Below are 18,502 nucleotides of genomic sequence, written 5' to 3'. Positions count from 1 at the left end.
TCTTCGCTCTGGATTCTAGCTTTTTCAGAACAAGCTCGCCAAAGCCAAAGCCATTGTAAACTCCAAATCTCAACATAATAAACCTAGATTCCATTGCTACAAAGAATTTAAAAGTATAAAACGTCAAAATATTTCGTTTCCATTCCGTAATTTTATCTGTGGTTTTGTTTTGTTGCTAAATGCTGATCTACTGAAAATTGAAATTTAGATTTTTTAAATCATGTTATAGATTATTTAATTAATGAGTGTGTTATTAATAATACAATGAAAAAGGAGCGCACAGGCGACAATTGTCGCCCATTCAAATTATAAGTATCATAGCAAACAAATATGATGTTAGCAATTTGTTTTGCTAAATAATCAAATTCATGTTTTTATTAATTTTCTTTACAGCTCATCAGATTCTCAGTTTAACGGGCATTAGTTTTGAGAGAAGAAGTGTTATTGTAAGTAAGATTTCTCTATGAATCACAAATATATTTTATTTGAAGTTTTACCTACTACTAATTTTCAGTGTTGATAAAGATTGTATCTCTTTGACTTAAAACTCATGTTAACAAGCAGCCTAATTTTAAAGGTCTTCTGCAGGGTCAGGTCACACTTATGTGTGAAAGTGGGTATGTGGGCTTTTTGAAAGAGAATTCAGTACTCGATGTATGATTTGAACCTAGACTCACCACATAGGTTTACCACTTAGCCAACACAGTGTTATTGAATTTTTGTAATTTAACTTACCAGCGAGAAGCAAGAATCAATTATCTGAACAAATAAATGTTCAAGTGTACAAAGCCATGAACCGTCAAGCAATTTAGTGTTTGATTTATAAATGACTAGCCAACGCCTCATTGTTTCACCCGGGTAGTTCTAGTTCATTTGAGAATATATATGCCTATAACAATCACAAATAATGTAGCATTCTAGTGGCAGTCACAGTCAGTAGTCTCTTTATAATATTAGTATAGATTAAAAAGGAATTATTGCTATTTTGCTAGAATTTTAAATTTGTTTGTTTGTTTGTTTCTAGGGCTTTGTGGAGTTGACTATAGTGCCACTGACAGACAACTTGCGGTACATCAGGCTTAATGCCAAACAGTGTCGCATTTATCGTGTCTGTCTAAATGACCAGTATGAAGCTAACTTTCAATATTTTGACCCGTTCTTGGATATATGCCAAAGTGATCCCAACACGTGAGTATTTAGTATATGTTTTATTCCCTGGCTTAATCTCAATTAACCAAATCATAAATATTTATCCATCTGTAAAGTACATTATCAAAAAATAGTAATAGTTAATTTGTAAATATGTATATAATAAAAATAAGTCGAGTTTTCCTTCCTGACGCTATAACTCCAAAACGCACGAACCGATTTCCACGGTTTTGCATTCGTCGGAAAGGTCTCGGGCTCCGTGAGGTTTAAAGCAAAGAAAATTCAGGAAAAATTTTAACGTAGAGTACGGGTAGGGTAGGGGTAGGGTAGAGGTAGTTGAAAGACTAAAAAGAAAGTCTCGAGCGTCCACTAGTATGTATATAAATATTAGTTTCTTAAGTAATATAAATACTAATTTCTTATGAAACACACCTAAAACTCACTGTTTCGAACCCATATTAGGCCCCTAGTCATGAGCTGGTTCTAGCTGACTTTGTTTTTTTAGTCATGTGAGTTTTAGCCTCGTTTTATAATTAATTATTATGAATAACACTCACAATAGTTTAAATCCTCAAATACAAATACTTTCACTTTTATGCCAAATGTATGTTGTTTGATATTGAACAGAAGAAATTTTGCAACACTATAATAAATAGCAATACTCCTACTCATTAAATTATCTTACAGGAGATCCCTTGAGGTGTTCTCTCAGTACCATCTGTCTGCTGCACAGAAAATTGACCCTGACCATAACTCTGGGGAACTTCACATACAAGTGCCAGATGATGCTGCCCATCTGGTGGGGGAGGGGAGAGGTCTCAGGATAGGAATTGAGTTCTCGTTAGAGTCACCTCAAGGAGGCATGCATTTTGTAGTGCCTGAGGGAGAGGGGACTTTGACTGAGGTAAGTTGATACTTGATACTCTTGATTATTATTATGTGTCATAAGCAGTACACCTTATGGCTATGTATGAGCATATAGACATCTTATACAGGAAAAATTTAAATATTGAGATGGCATTTGAATACATTGCATTTATACCTTTGTTAACCATTTTTATTTTGAACTAGCGGACCCAGTCAAGCTTCGCTTTGACTCGTGCAATTCTTCCCTATCCCTAACCCTATCTCTACCCTACGCTACCCCTACGCTACCTCTACCCTACCACTACCCTACCCCTAGCCTACCCTACCCTACCCTACCCTACCCTACCCTATTGATTCTAATTTTTCTCACCTTTTAAACCTTCCCTATACCACCACAAACATTTCAAGACCAAGATAAGATAAATCTGTTCAGCCATTCTCAAGTGAGACTAACGAACAGCAATTCATTTTATATATAGATAGATTACTGTTGTGTTTCTTTAATTTAAACTTAAAGGATTATTTAAAGTAATAAGTAGTAGAAGACAGAGCTCATAGGCACTCCTTGTTCCATTAACTGTTACTAAAAGAAATACTATTTATATTTTAGAAGTCAGCTCACATGTTCACATATGGTCACTCAGCTCGTCTGTGGTTTCCATGCGTGGACAGTTTTGCTGAGCCTTGTACTTGGAAGCTGGAGTTCACAGTGGATGAGGCCCTCACCGCTGTGTCTTGTGGGGAAATGTTGGACGTAGTGTACACGCCAGACCACAGACGGAAGACTTTCCATTACGTTGTTAATACACCTGCGTGTGCGCCGAATATTGCTGTGGCTATTGGGTAATATTATATGACTTACTGAGTTAATTTTGATAAATAGATTCCATTTTAAGAATAAAATATAATCATTAGGAACACCATTACAGGCATGAGTTGTGTGTTGTTTATAGGAAGCCTGCCAACCTGCATTAGAGCAGCTTGTGTTACAAGTTCCTTAAATATGGGAGGTATTAACATTCATTATTTGTATTTTTATATAAAATGGAATCAAACCCTTCAACACAAAAAAAGAATTTTCAAAATAGGTCAATAAATGATGGAATTATCGCTGGACATACATAAAAAAAAAACATACATACAGCCGAACGTAGAACCTCCTCCTTTTTGGAACTCGGTTAAAAATGGAGGTATTTCTATAAAGTTTTTGCAACAGTAGTGGTATAAATGGCTTGGGTAGTTCTTTGTTAGACAGTGTGAACACCGTCACGCAGCTAGTCGCATTGGTGATTTTGTTTAAAAATTAAAAAAAAAATAAAAGTAATAAGGTATTGTATTGTAATTATTAATAATGTTTTATTGATTATAAATTATTATTTAGTGTGGGCATGCAGGACATGTCGGGCAGGGGAGGTGAGTGTTAATGCATTTTAAAAATTCCCTTAAACCTACATCCAAGGTCACAACGATGTTGTGTAGAAACCGAAAGGAGTGTGAGTTTTCATCCTCCTCCCGACAAGTTAGCCCGCTTCCATCTTAGATTGCATCATCACTTTCCATCAGGTGAGATTGTAGTCAAGGGCTAGCTTGTAAAAAATAAAAAACAGGCGTTAATTTGTCCTGGGACCTGCACGAGGTGTTTCCTCTACCACAAAATGATGGTACAATTACTGTAGCTGCTACCCGTCACGTGGTCATTCAAATGAAATTTCATTTTCACTTCAGCTATTCGACATCCACTGCTAAGTATAGCCGGCGCATATAGGCTCTTCATGCATCCAGCGATTTGACTTTTTCTTGATGTAATGGTAATAACAATTAAACAAAATATTTTTCAGACCATTTGAAACATATGTGGATCCACACATGAACGAGGTGACACATTACTGTTTGCCGAATCTCATGCAAATACTGAAGAACACAGTGCGATATCTACACGAGGCGTTTGAGTTCTATGAGGAGACACTGTCCACTAGATACCCTTATCCTTGTTACAAACAAGTGTTTGTGGATGAAGTGAGTTCTAAACATTATTAAAGGCTTTTACTTGAAGGCAATGCCTTATTGGTGCATTGCGTCGTTGTAACGTATTCATTTAAAATCAATGAGTTATCTGTTGTCCGTTTAGTTTGGCATGACATCTATACATATAATAAAACTGGTCAAACTCTATACAATACTTCTGAATTTGAGATTTTACTTATACCATTTGTAACACCAAACGTTACCGTGGCATAAAGGACGCCAGCGCCATCTAGAATCTATACTAATAATACGAATTCTGTACATTTTGTACATTCTGTACATTAAAGATATTTTGAAAATTTTTGTTTGTTGTTACATTATATAATCGACTAGCTGACGTCGCGCGGTTTCACCCGCGTGGTTTCCGTTCCCGTAGAAATACGGGAATAATATATAGCCTATAGCCTTCCTCGATAAATGGGCTATCTAACACTGAAAGAATTTTTCAAATCGGACCAGTAGTTCCTGAGATTAACACGTTCAATCAAACAAACAAGCAAACAAACAAACAAACAAACACTTCAGCTTTATAATATTAGTATAGATACTGAAGCTAAAAATATTTTTTTTCGATTTCTTGTCTGAAGTAGTGAAATATGGCTCGAAAGTTTTCATTGATATCCACGCGGATGAAGTTGCGGGTGTCCGCTAGTGTAAAATATATGGAAATCAATGCAGTATCGACGATGTGAAATTGCAACGTAACACTGCACTAATAAGGCATCGCTTAGACACGCAATACTTGTTTGTTAAGATCAAATCTTGAAATGCAATTTTTAATAGTAGCTGAAAAGTAAACACGGTTAGTTTAATTATAATATGATTATTTTTCTTAATAACGCAAATTTAAAATACTTTAGAAGATTGTTTTTAAAAAGTAATTATTTATGTAAAATAATTAAAACACTGCTTGGCAGTAGTTATAATATCAGTAGTCCATTCCAAGGAGAGCTCTAGAACAAAACTCCCAACTGTTTTTACATTTTTCTTTGTATTAACGTTTTTTTCTGAGTATTATCAATACAACTCCTTATATTTATGACAACGTTTTCATTCAAATTAATGTAAGTTTGTAAGTAAGACATATTATGGTGTAAAACTGACAGAGCGACAGCAAAGCAGAAATATTTTTTTTAATTATCATCTCTTGTGTACTTAATAGGATTTTCCTTTTAGACTGAAGACGACTCAACTGCGTACACCACGATGTCGATACTAAGCACTCATTTACTACATTCAATAGCTATAATTGACCAAACATACATAAGCAGAAAAGCAATGGCCCAAGCAGTGGCCGAGCAATTCTTTGGCTGTTTCATAACTATGCAGAATTGGTCAGACTTGTGGTTGGCCAAAGGAATACCTGAGTATTTATGTGGACTGTATTCTAAGAAATGTTTCGGTAATAATGAGTACAGGTATTTGGTACACCAGGAGTTGCAAGAAGTGAGTAGTATTCTATTTTAAAAGCATGGTAGCAGAGTTAATTTACTCAAGCGTCGCGGAGACCTATTAGATTCGACAGATTAGATGATAAGAAGAATAAATAGTTCTATGATATTTCCACTTTCAGTGATGGGGAAAAAGAAAAAAGACTTAATATTTTAAAGACTTGTTCGCTAACTATGGGCCTCGTAAGAAGGCTCAGAGTCACACAGCGATCGATGGAACGAGCTATGTTAGGAGTATCTCTGCGTGATCGAATCAAAAAGAGCAGATCCGCAGAAGAACCTAAGTCACTGACATAGCTCAACGAGTTACGAAGCTTACGTGGCAATGGGCGGTGCACATAGTTCGAAGAGCCGATGGACGTTGGGGTCCCAAAGTGCTGGTATGGCGACCCCGCACTATTAAGTGCAGTGTTGGTCGACCCCCCACCAGGTGGATTGACGACATCAAGCGAGTCGAAGGGATTCGCTGGATGCAGGTGGCTCAGTATCGTGATGTTTGGAAGTCCCTACAAAAGGCCTATGTCCTGCAGTGAACGTCCATCGGCTGATATGATGATGATGATGATGATGATGATGATTTTAAAGACAATTTTTATTATTTCAGCTTACAGTCTGAAAATCTTTTTTTTTTTGGGTATTCAGGATTTTTTTTGGTTATGCCTTTTAAAAAATTAACTTGAGAACTGATATACAACAAATTTATTTTGTAACTTTGTAATCCTCTTATATTCTTGGCTTATGCCTCTTTCTTATGTTTCTCTGACGTTCTGATTGAGTGAGCTGTTTTTTTTGGGTTGCTTTAAACATATATACTTAGTTAACCAGATAAATATTTGTAGGTAGTGGCTTATGAGGAACAGTATGGTGGGATGGTACTAGATCCGTGGCAGCCTCCAGCCAGCGGAGCTCGAGTGGAGTCCAAAGATGTTTATTATTTCCCTGTTCGGAATGTTCATACTATGTCGCCGAGGTATGTTGAGGTAAGATTGATTGAATTTTAATAGGTACTTTTCTTCAAATTTGTCCATTTTTATTTAAGACTCACTTTTGGCCGAAAAATCTATTTATTTTGACAGAGCGAGCAAATGAAATACTTTCTACAATTAGTACACAGGGCAGTATTTAATACTTTCTAGGTTACAAAATACTGCCCTACGGCCAGAAATCTGAGGTGTAGGTAATAAGCCTTAGGTGCCTGCAAATATATCTGCAACCATATCAGACAATGTTTGGCGACATAAATAAACTAACTAGAACTTTCCCGGAGTCGTCATAGAAGGCTTTATAAACCTGAGCGCTCAACCTTTAGATCTTGATTTTTATCTTTCCTTTACACTTGGAAGATATTTGGGAGAAATGACTTACCAAAATGAACTGATTATTAAATATAATCATATTTAATCACATAATTCAAAAAATATCTCCGTAACTCTCTCTCTCTCTTGTTCGCTCGCTCTCTTTGACAACGAACGCGACGAACAATATGATTGTTTTTGGTATGGATAAGAATTTAGATTATATTGATTAATTTTAGGTAAGAGTGGTTTCTTTGTCCAACTCTGCTGTGGTCTATTAATTTGTTCGTGAAAATAATATGTGTCTCCACCTAAAGGATATGGGTGGTCACAATCTTTGCCTTCTTCTGCATAGAACAGAGGATAGGCCAAGAGCTGCTCTTGCAAGTGTTCAACAAACAGCTCTCTTTGGCCACCAATGCGAACACCAAGATTGGCAGTGGTTTCTGTTGTTCACCATTTTTTGGTGAAAACGATATTTACCTCCACAGGGACGAATACGGCGGATCCTAATCGTAGCCTTGTCCTGCACTTGCATTTTGATAACACTTTGACAGTCCTGATATTTCCCTTCATCATTAGCAACCCATTTTCGGCTCACTGTTGAGTCTCCTCTCAGAATGAGAGGGGTTAGGCCTTAGTTCACCACGCTAGCCCAAAGCGGATTGGCAGACTTCACACATGTAGAGAATTAAGAAAATTCTCAGGTATGCAGGTTTCCTCACTATGTTTTTCCTTTACCATTTGAGACACGTGATATTTAATTTAAAATTCAGATATTTTCCTTAATGATTTGAAATTATTAAAACTATATCTTTTTTGACCAGGTGATGCGAAAGAAATCTCACCTAGTGCTTCGAATGTTAGAACAGAGGATAGGCCAAGAGCTGCTCTTGCAAGTGTTCAACAAACAGCTCTCTTTGGCCACCAATGCAGCAAACACTAAGATTGGCAGTGGATTCTGGGGCCAGCTGTTGCTGTCCACCAACTTGTTCGTGAAAGCAATATTTACTGTCACCGGGAAAGACATGGCCGTCTTTGTCGATCAGTGGGTACGGACTGGGGGACACGCCAAGTTTCAACTGACTTCTGTATTTAATAGGAAAAGGTACGTAAATTAATTTCATTTAATTACTAGGTAATAAATAAATACAATACAATTTATTTAATATAAATTTTAAAACTCCTTAAGATGTATTAGGCATTTTTTTCGAGATGAGCAAAAAAAACTATACTGTTACCATATTCGACACTGAAAAGAATTCTCAGAAAAAAATATTATATAAATATTTCCTCAAAGTTCAAACATGAATATTTGTTTAAAACGATTAAAATTAACGATTTAAAAAATACACACATTCTTCCGATACTTGCGGCGTGATATTGATTTTTTTTTTTAATTTTTAACTATTCACATTAATTTATTTTTGTTAGTTTTTCAATACCCTGCATACTGTGCTAGTGTTCTATTTTAAAAGAAATAGATTTTTGCTAAACAAACCTTGCTTATTTCTAATAGATAGTTAATATTTTTAAACCCCGACGCAAAGAGAGGTGTTTGACGTGTCTGTTTGTATGTCTGTCTGTCTGTCAGTCTGTCTGTGGCATCACAGCTCCCGAACGGATAAAGCGATTTCAATTCACTTTTTTTTGTATTAAAGGAGTGTTCTTAGACATGTTTGATGAAAATCGGTTGAGCCGTTTAAAACTTGTGGGGGTGAAAGTGGGGAAGAATAACCGAATGCCTGCAAATATAATCGAGCGTGGTCTCAAATTAAAGCACACTGAAAGATAATATTGATGACTTGATCGAGAGTGTAATTATTAATTTCATGACATTCAGGGATTTCAAAATTTTATGTTATTTTGTTTTTGTACAACCAGTGGCATACCGAGGATTTTTCAATTATGGTAATAAAAACCTTAGAATCAAAAATTACGAAAATATCTATAGTAACTATGAATACTCGCAGAGTATGATATGATATTTTAGGGTTTTTTGTTCATTTGCCCATTATGGTAATTTTAATTTGCTCATAACAATTGTTTTTGAGTTCTAAACGTCAGTAATAAATTCTATGCAGAAATACAATAGAATTGGAGATCCGTCAAGACTCTGTCCACGAGCGCGGCATCAGGAAGTATGTGGGCCCTCTATTGGTGCAACTTCAGGAGTTAGACGGCACATTCAAACACACGCTGCAAATTGAGAACACAGTGGTGAAGGCTGACATCACGTGCCACAGCAAGAGCAGAAGGAATAAGAAGAAGAAGATTCCTTTGTGTACTGGGGAGGAAGTGGATATGGACCTATCTGCTATGGAGTGAGTATTTATTTGTTTATTTAATTTACATCAAATAAGAATGGCCGAGCCTACTTTACGCAAATAACAAAACGAAAGAAACAATGTAGAGTCCTTTTCATGAAAGAAGTCTCGCGGCTAAAACCTGAATTTAAATTAACTTACACAAATGACAGTAAGACCGACGTTACCAAGTGGAGCGCCATTAGGACATTAACGCCGCGTCTGGGGGGACTTCTTTCATGAAAAGGACTTTAATTACTTAGTATATTTAAAACAACGAAGCTAAAAAGCGAAAAATAACATTGTAATATTTTCTACTTACCCATCACTTTAAAAGAGACTTGCCTGAATTAATGGGTATACAATCAATCATTCATCAATATTGGACTATTCAGTAAAAAGTTACGCGTAAAAAATATACTTACTTCTCGAATTGATAACCTTCTCTCCGTATTTCGTCAATTTTTACTATATGGTCGTATTTTTAAAGTTATGAATGTGTTTTATTTTTTGATTCTTTTATTTAATTCTTTGAAAGTTGATGAATACTTATTGCTGTATTTCAGAGAGCGACCCAACGTTCTTGATTACTAATATCTGATAAAAAATAAAGAAAAGGGTAGCCATAACCAAAATTATTATCCAGGGCCTAAAAGTAGGTTTTAAAAGTAAGGAATGTTTCTAGCTGTTTTTATAAAATTCGTTATTATGTCTCGTGATTTCATTTCAAATTTTCGACTTTACTATTCATAACAAATTGACTTAAATGCTTGTAACTACTTTAAATAAATTAATTTTGACTTCGACTGCTGAATAATAAATATCCTTTTCCAGTGACTCCCCAGTGCTCTGGATACGCCTAGACCCAGAGATGTCCTTACTAAGGAGCACCGTGATATCCCAGCCGGACTACCAGTGGCAGTACCAGCTACGTCACGAGCGTGACGTCACCGCGCAGAGCGAGGCCATAGACGCGCTGCACAACTACCCCGAGCCCGCTACGAGGAAGGCCTTGACTGACACCATAGAGAACGAGCAGACGTATTATAAGATCAGATGCAGAGCCGCTCATTGTTTGACGAAGGTATTCTTTCCTATATTAGAAATATTCTTTGGTTAACGGTATAGGTTGGCGATTTAGTTTCTATGTAAGTAATTGATTTTTTTTAATGTAATCTTATCGACCCAAATAAAAAAAAATATGTGGCAAAATGCTGTGTTAGGGCCCTTTTCTAAGTTATGCCACATATCGCAGGGCATTTATTGCTCCAATGTTTGAATGGACAGTTAAGCCATAATATATTTTTCGCTACTCTTGCTCAAAAACACTGTCATATTATTAATACTATCATATTATAAATAACACTGTCATATCATATTTAAGCTCTACAGCGGGGCTAAACAAGAATTTTAGCCTCTAGGGGCTAAAGTTTAAAGTTTTTTTCGATTTAGGGTACGAGAATGTATGTAAGGCCGTGATTTATTGATAAAAAATTGAAATTGGAACGAAATGCATTAATTAATTTTATGATACTCTAATTAAATATTGTGGTCATACCCACACACTTCACACACGCAGAGAATTAAGAAATTTCTCTGGTATGCACGTATGTTTCCTCACGATGTGTTCCTTCACCGTTTGAGACACGTGATATTTAATTTCTTAAAATGCACACAACTGAAAAGTTGGGAGGTGCATGCCCCGGACCGGATTCGAACCAACACCCTCTGGAATCGGAGGCAGAGGAATCCACTGGGCTATCATGGCTCTCTATTTACTTACTACTATGTATTTGGTCTTCAAAGTTTTCCGTCGGCAGGTGGCAAACGCCATGATAAGCTCATGGGCGGGTCCGCCCGCCATGTTGACGATATTCCGCAAAATGTTCGGCTCCTTCGCCGCGCCGCACATCATCAAACAGAACAACTTCGACAATCTGCAGCATTACTTCCTGCAGAAGACTATTCCTGTGGCCATGGCTGGTGAGTTTATATGACAACTAGCTGACGCCGCGCGGTTTCACCCGCGTGGTTCCCGTTCCCGTAGGAATACGGGGATAATATATAGCCTATAGCCTTCCTCGATAAATGGGCTATCTAACACTGAAAGAATTTTTTTAAATCGGACCAGAAGTGCCTGAGATTAGCGCGTTCAAACGAACAAACTCTTCAGCTTTATAATATTAGTATAGATATATAGTAATACTAGGTGACCCGGCAAACGTTGTTTTGACTTCATTTCATTATTATCAACCCATGATCGGCTCACTGTTAAGAGTCTCCTCTCAGAATGAGAGGGGTTAGACAATAGTCCACCACGCTGGCCCAATGCGGACTTGACACACATAGAGAATTAAGGAAATTCTCTGGTATGCAGGTTTCCTCACGATTTTTTTCCTTCACCGTTTGAAACACGTGATATTTAATTTCTTTATTAAAAATAGGGGCTTATGTTAAAGGGGTCAAAATTTAGGTTTACTTTACTTCTACCCTAACGCTATCCTTCCCCTACCCTACCCTGGATATGTAAGTTATCCTATTTTTCAGGTCAGATCAAACTGCACACAGTGTGGAAATTTAATTAAAATCGGTTAAGTAGTTTAGGAGTCGTGGACAAACAACGTGACACGAAATTTATATATATTAACAAGATTATAATATGAACTGCTAATCTCGAACTATTGGTTTGAATTGATTTTTTTTCATGTCAATCAACAACAATCAACTCTAAAAGAATGTAGACATCAATTAATTATCTAATAATAACCGAATTCCATGGAATAACACGCAGGTATTATCTATTGCACAACACAAATCAATACATATTATATTGTGGGAGTATGGTTGAGTAATATAAATTAACAAAATATTGTGAAATATACTTTGAATAGAAATACATTATGAAATAAAAGACATTAACACAAAATCATTACTATCAAGTAATTCATCATAATAACCAGCAAATTCCAAAAGATAAAAAGGATAAAGAGATTTGGAGCTTTTTAGACTTGCCATTCTACTCAAATGTGGGATGACGGGCATAAGGTGACTGTTACTGAAACTGTCTTAAAATACTTGGTCTCAGGACAATATCCATAGCCTCATACACTGGACCAAAGTGTCAGTTATGCATTAACTAGAACTGATTACATAGCTTAAAGAAAATATGATAGCAAAATCTCTCTATAACCTGCTTAAAGACCTTGGTCTTCCTGGAATTGTATTTGAATAGATATCCAAAGCTTTATACACTAAACTTTCTTTCAATTTTCTTTCAACAACACTGTTTTAATACTTAGCGACCGAGTCTCAGATCCGTAAGGCATCACTGGCAACACTCCGCGAAGATTTTATTCTTCAGACACAGGTGTTTTGGACGATATCCAAAGCTTTACACACTTAACCCAACACCCGGGTCTAAAGTCCCGGGTTGTTCTTGGAGTTTTCCCCTCTGTTACACAATAGACCTAGTACCTATCTATGGAACGCTAAAAGATTAGTATTTTTTGTTTAGGTTTAAGGAATATTCACGGCATCTGTCCACCGGAAGTTGTCAGGTTCCTCCTAGACCTCTTCAAGTATAACGACAACTCAAAGAACCATTTCTCAGACAACTACTATAAAGCTGCTCTAGTGGATGCACTGGCTGCCACAATCACGCCTGTTATATCAGTTTTACAGCCGGTGAGTATAATGTAATAATTAAATATTTTAGGAGTATACAATAGGATAGTAAACTGCCACTAGACTATTACAACTACCAACTTATCTTTTTGTAAATTAAAACAAAAAGTATACATATATGTTAAAATTAGAAAATATTGTATAAATCAGAATGGTTAACTTTTTCAAACTACCTACAGTCTAGTTTAATTGTGCGCATTGCGTTAGTACGCACGCACACACTCACACGCAAACGCTTCCTAGGGACTTAAAAAGTCGAAAACCCATTCATATTCGATTTTTGGAATAAAACGGGGTTAACTTAATACCTTTCGTATTTAGTAGTTATGACTTAGTACGGGAGCTTTAGTAAATCTTTCAGGAATTCGTTGCCCAGTATAGTAGTCAGGGTTCAGTATGAAGAACTGCCTTACAGTAAGCGTCTCAATCACCTATATCTTCTGTATATGACTCTTGATCTGACAGCCAAGGGATTTTTTTTTAATTTTTAGTCGAAGCTGTAAGACTTGACTGAAATGACTATCTGACTGAACGTTAATTGTCAACCTTACTGTTTAGACAGTACACTCGACATTGCAATAATCTTGTGAAATGATCGAAGTGCTGTGGTATTTCCTTTCCAGCTTTTACCAGATTATCGTCATGTGCCTACAACAGTAATGCATGTCCATTATTCAGGGTGCACCAATAACAGCGGACTCCTTGTCAGCGGATACAAAGCTGGTACTCGAGGAGATCACTCGCGTGCTCAACCTGGAGAAGGTGCTCCCTTGCTACAAGAACACGGTGACGGTGAGCTGCCTGCGCGCCATCCGCCGCCTGCAGCAGTGCGGGCACCTGCCCAGCATACCCGCCGTGTTCAGAGCGTACGCGCAGTACGGACAGTATATTGGTAACTATCATATTATCATCATTCACCATCATTATCCGTGCCGTGTTATGATCTCTGCCTGCGATTTCGGAGAGTGTGGGTCCGAATCCGGTCTGGAGCATGCACCTGTAAATTTTCAGTTGTGTGTGTGTTTAAGAAATTAAATATCACGTGTCTCAAACGGTGAAGTAAAACATCGTGAGGAAAGCTCAACAAATTTTCTTAATTCTCTCTGTGTGGAGTCTGCTAATCCGCCTATTGGCCTAATCCCTCTCATTCTATAGAAGGACCAGTATGACACCCAAATTTACGAACAAAATTGTCTACCTAAAAACGAGCTTAAATTTGGTATATATCTTTTATTAAACTAAAAGTTTTGCCTGTCTTTTACACCATTCAACGACACTAAAAGGTATTTTTACGGATCACTTTAACCGACGAACACGATTACAACTATGAAACATCGATACTATAGTGACAGTTTTTATATTCGCATTAGATCGTTGATCATATACTTTGACAGAAAAGTAACGTCTAGCGAGACAGGTCCTAGACAATTTCAAACAACTTATCTGCAATGCACGTTGTAGAGTATTTTATCTATTCAGAGTTAATTATTAAATTAAAAGAATCCTACCTTTGTTCTAGACGTAAGACTGGCGGCTTTTGAGTGCTTAGTAGACTTTGTGCGGGTGGACGGCAAACCTGAAGACTTGTCCTCCTTACTGACTGCGGTGGAGAATGACCCTGACCCGGGAGTACGGCACGGGTTGGCTCGTCTACTTGTGTCTATGCCACCGTTCGAACGTGCTCAGAGGCATAGACTAGACACCGAGGCTGTTGTTCATAGGTAAGATGTTCACAGGCACATGCAGTGTAACAAAATGTATTATTGCCATATTTGTTATATTGATATAAAGGAATGAGGCGATGTTGTAAACTGATTTATTTATAAACTGCACTGATTATAATAATTGTATAAGGATATAAAATAAAAGGTTTATCAAAAAGGTGATGCGGAGTGGAATGGTGAATTGATAATCGTGTAATGAATGGGCAAAACAATCTATCCACGCATGCGCGTTTTACAGCATTCTAAATATGAAATAAATATGGAATGTGAACGTAGATGGCCAAATCTAAAGTGGGCGATGGAAAAAGTTCGTTCGCCACGCCATCATAAGATCAGGACGCAGGGCAGTGCGTAGTACGATTTGCCTCCCGCGTGAACTTTAAAGGGAACCTTTGTTGGCAACCCCACTTACAGGACTTAATGGAAATTTAAATCATCCAATTTACCATTCAAACTCACGAAATTTCATCGACATTTATCTTGCTCTTTTAAACTTGCAGAGAATGTTGAAAACAATTATAGTCTTAAAAGTGTAAAGGTTTCAAATATTCAAATAGTTATCAGTTAGGATTTTACTTACAAGACCGAGTATAATCTCATTCTTTTCGTGTTCATTCTATGTCTGTGATTCCTGTAGGACTTTTTAAAAATCTCTTTCACAAAATGTACCCTATACATTTAAATAAACATAGTAATGACCGAAAAGCAATTTACCTTAAACCACTTGGTTTACAGAGTTACGACCGGTCGTATCCTTAGCTGCTTTTGTGCGTGACTATCGCGTCCCACGCATGACGTCCGGACGTATGCTCTATCCATTTACAATTTAAAGAGGTAGCCTGGAACTGGTGCCCGTGACTAAATAGTTGCGGAGTAAAATGTTAGCTTGGTTTAGACCTGCAATGCTGTCAAGGGGTTTGCTAAAGAAACAGTAAAATACGAAAAAGTAGCGGTTATAGCATTTTGTTCATAACGCGATAAATATATCTGTTTTGTTCTCTTTTAGACTATGGAACCAAATAAATAGCCAATTGTCAAATGACGCAAGACTGAGGTGCGATCTCGTAGACTTGTACTATACTCTGTACGGACTAAAGCGGCCGATCTGCGTGCCTCTGCCGGAGATACAGGCGATGATGAAGCAGATGCACAACAAGGAGAGGGAGAGGCTGGAGAGGGAAAGAGAGCGGATGGAGAGGGACAGAGAAAAGAGGGATCGCGAGAGGGAATTGGAAGCGAAACCTGTAATCAAACAAGAGATAGATGAAGTATGTATAATCCTACTAATATTGTTTTTATGGATGTTTATACTTTTAACTGCCGCAACTAGTGAACGTATTTGGCTGAAATTTAAAACTGAGTTCGCTCAATCAAACCAATAACAGTAGATAAGCAATCAAATCAACTCGAAAGGGCGAGCGATCATGAACCCTATGTTTCTAGTATTAGGGTTCCCCGTAACAATATTTTTTTAAAAATCATTCAATTGTCCTGTAACTGCATATCAGTAAAATCCTATTGATCTATTACAGGTATCCGTGAAGTATGAGATGGACGTAGCTCCTATGGAGCCGCTGCCCAAACCCGAAGTGCCCCGGGATGACAACCTGCCCATACCGATAGCCAGTATTAAGGAGGAGGACAATGTTGATGTCACTACTGTACCTGATTTGCCTGTCAGAGTATATAGCAGTGTGAGTTTTATTCAACAATTTTTTTTTCTTCAACCATCCATGCCTTTTGCCCAGGCATGTTAGTGGTAGTGGTCCTACCGTGTCTATAAAGAAACTTTATTCGAAGTGTTGTTGTTGCTTAATAATTATATACAAAGTAATTCTAAAGTTTAAACATATGTCCTACTAATATTATAAACGCGAAAGTTTCTATGGATGTATGTTTGTTTGGATGTTTGTTATTCTTTAACGCCACTACTACTGAAGCGATTTGGCTAAAATTTGGAATGGAAATAGATTTAACTCTAGATTTCACATAGACTACTTTTTATGCCAGAAGATCCATGGTTCCCGCGGGATTTGTGAAAAACTGAATTCCATTCTCCAATTCCGCGAGTCACTGGCGTCCGCCAGTTTTTCTATAAAGAAGAGAATTAAAATTAAGTTGGCGATACACAAAATAACTTTCTTTTTATTTTTATCTTTTCGTCTTGTTTGTTACATGGGATACGCAATTTTCATGCAGTTTAAGATTAGACAAAATTATATTATACAGAAACGTTGCAGTTAAAGGAACAGTTATCTGAAAAAAAAAAACAATCTTCATTGTCGATATGGCATTTCTTTGTTATATTTTGCATATTAGTGAGCTAACGGTAAATTGGAATTGGATGGAACGAGCTATGCTCACAGTATCTCTGCGTGATCGAATCAGATATGAGGAGATACGCAGAAGAACAAAATTCGACGACATATTAGCTCAATGAGTCGCAAAGCTGAAATGGCAATGGGTGGGGCACATAGTTCGAAGAGCCGATGGACGTTGGGGTCCCAAGGTGCTGGAATGGCGACCCCGCACCGGAAAGCGCAGTATTGGTCAACCCTCAATAGGTAGACTAAGGACATCATGCGGGTTGCAGAGAGCTGCTGGATGATGTCGTCTTGAGACCCTATTGTTTGGAAGTCCATGCAAGAGGCCTATGTCTAGCAGGGGACGTTCATTGGCTGTTAATGGTGATGATGGTGAATAATTATGTTTATTTATTGTAGGATTACTCAAAACGCGAGTTCGTGTCAGACAACGCGGTGCCCCTGCCCGGCATGTCAGGGTCTCTGGGTCCGGTCGGCTTCGAGCCCGGCATGTTTAGACACGATAAAGACGACTTGGGAGCTCCTAAGGTGAGAACATTGTGTTTTAAACATCAAAATCTAATTCATTAATTACAATTAGGCTTTTGTACCAAGAACTTTTAAAAGGACGAAGGGAGTCGAATCTATCACTGGATTGGAAAGTGGTTTTGCCGATTTATTATCTAAGAAATATAAATATCCGGATCAATTTAGCCCAAAAAATAGGGGTACTCATTAAGAAAAGGGTTGTATTCATTCACAACAAGCTGAAAATTTACAGGCGCTTAAGGGATTCTAATGAAATCCTAAAAGTCCCCATTGATCCCGTGCGTGCAAAAAAATTATTCAAGGTCATAAGTCGAAAGCATGGTTTTTTGGATTTTTTTCCCAAACGGTTATTTTTACAATAAAATGGCTTTGTTTGAAATTGTAGATCAGGTAATTTTCCTTGTACTTTTCCTCTACACGTTAACATTTAATTTGTCTGAGCTAAAAGGTTTGAAGTATAAAATCTTAATTCAACCCAAAGATCTTATAATAAGGAAACGAAATTCCATGAAACACACTTTTCAATTACTTAGTTTATTTTATCTTGGTAATTTTCGATATTTATTAGAATGAAGCGTTACTTTGCAAAAGTTCATTAAGCATTATTTCAAAACTAGCAGACGGCGCGCGGTTTCACCCTCGTGGTTCCCGTTCCCGTAGGAATAGCGGGATAAAATATAGCCTATAGCCTTCCTCGATAAATGGGCTATCTAACCCTGAAAGAATTTTTCAAATCGGACCAGTAGCTCCTGAGATTAGCGCGTTCAATCAAACAAACAAACAAACAAACTCTTCAGCTTTATAATATTAGTATAGATTTGAATTTCAAAAATATTACGTCTTTTCATTCAGGCAAAGAAGAAGAAGAAGGACAAGAAGAAACACAAACACAAGCACAAACACAAACACAGCAACAAAGACAAATCTAAAGAGCACAAAGACAAGGACAAATCGCTTCCGCCCCGGCCTCCCTCCAGCACAGAACATTTGAAGATCAAAGAGGAGACGCGGGAAACTTTGAGCTCCTTTAGCTCGAGCCAAAGCCCCTCTGAAGATATAGCGTCCATGCCCTCGAATATGAGTTTTTAATGTATTTAATATCGAATTGAAATCTTTAAATTTTTATTAAATATATTTAATATAATATCA

The 18,502-nt window shown here is 37.2% G+C and overlaps 1 protein-coding gene across 1 annotated transcript; it reads left to right on the top strand.

Annotated features, from left to right (window-relative positions):
* The first annotated feature begins 153 nt into the window (after positions 1-153).
* LOC112055853 (transcription initiation factor TFIID subunit 2) lies at positions 154-18,502 on the top strand. The gene is made up of 19 exons (XM_052881454.1): positions 154-309; positions 393-446; positions 1,025-1,188; positions 1,837-2,053; positions 2,627-2,859; positions 3,855-4,032; positions 5,218-5,487; positions 6,332-6,472; positions 7,615-7,895; positions 8,872-9,111; positions 9,928-10,177; positions 10,914-11,076; positions 12,608-12,777; positions 13,456-13,669; positions 14,297-14,498; positions 15,508-15,769; positions 16,034-16,195; positions 17,225-17,353; positions 18,206-18,502. Exons 1-19 carry the CDS (start codon positions 265-267, stop codon positions 18,440-18,442), a joined length of 3,612 nt encoding a protein of 1,203 aa, XP_052737414.1. The 5' UTR covers positions 154-264; the 3' UTR covers positions 18,443-18,502.

The sequence above is a fragment of the Bicyclus anynana genome, chromosome 5 (genome assembly GCF_947172395.1).
Source record: "Bicyclus anynana chromosome 5, ilBicAnyn1.1, whole genome shotgun sequence".
Classification (NCBI taxonomy): Eukaryota; Metazoa; Arthropoda; class Insecta; order Lepidoptera; family Nymphalidae; genus Bicyclus; species Bicyclus anynana.
The sequence above is the reverse complement of the archived record's forward strand: the minus strand, read 5'-3'. Positions and strand labels throughout refer to the sequence as shown.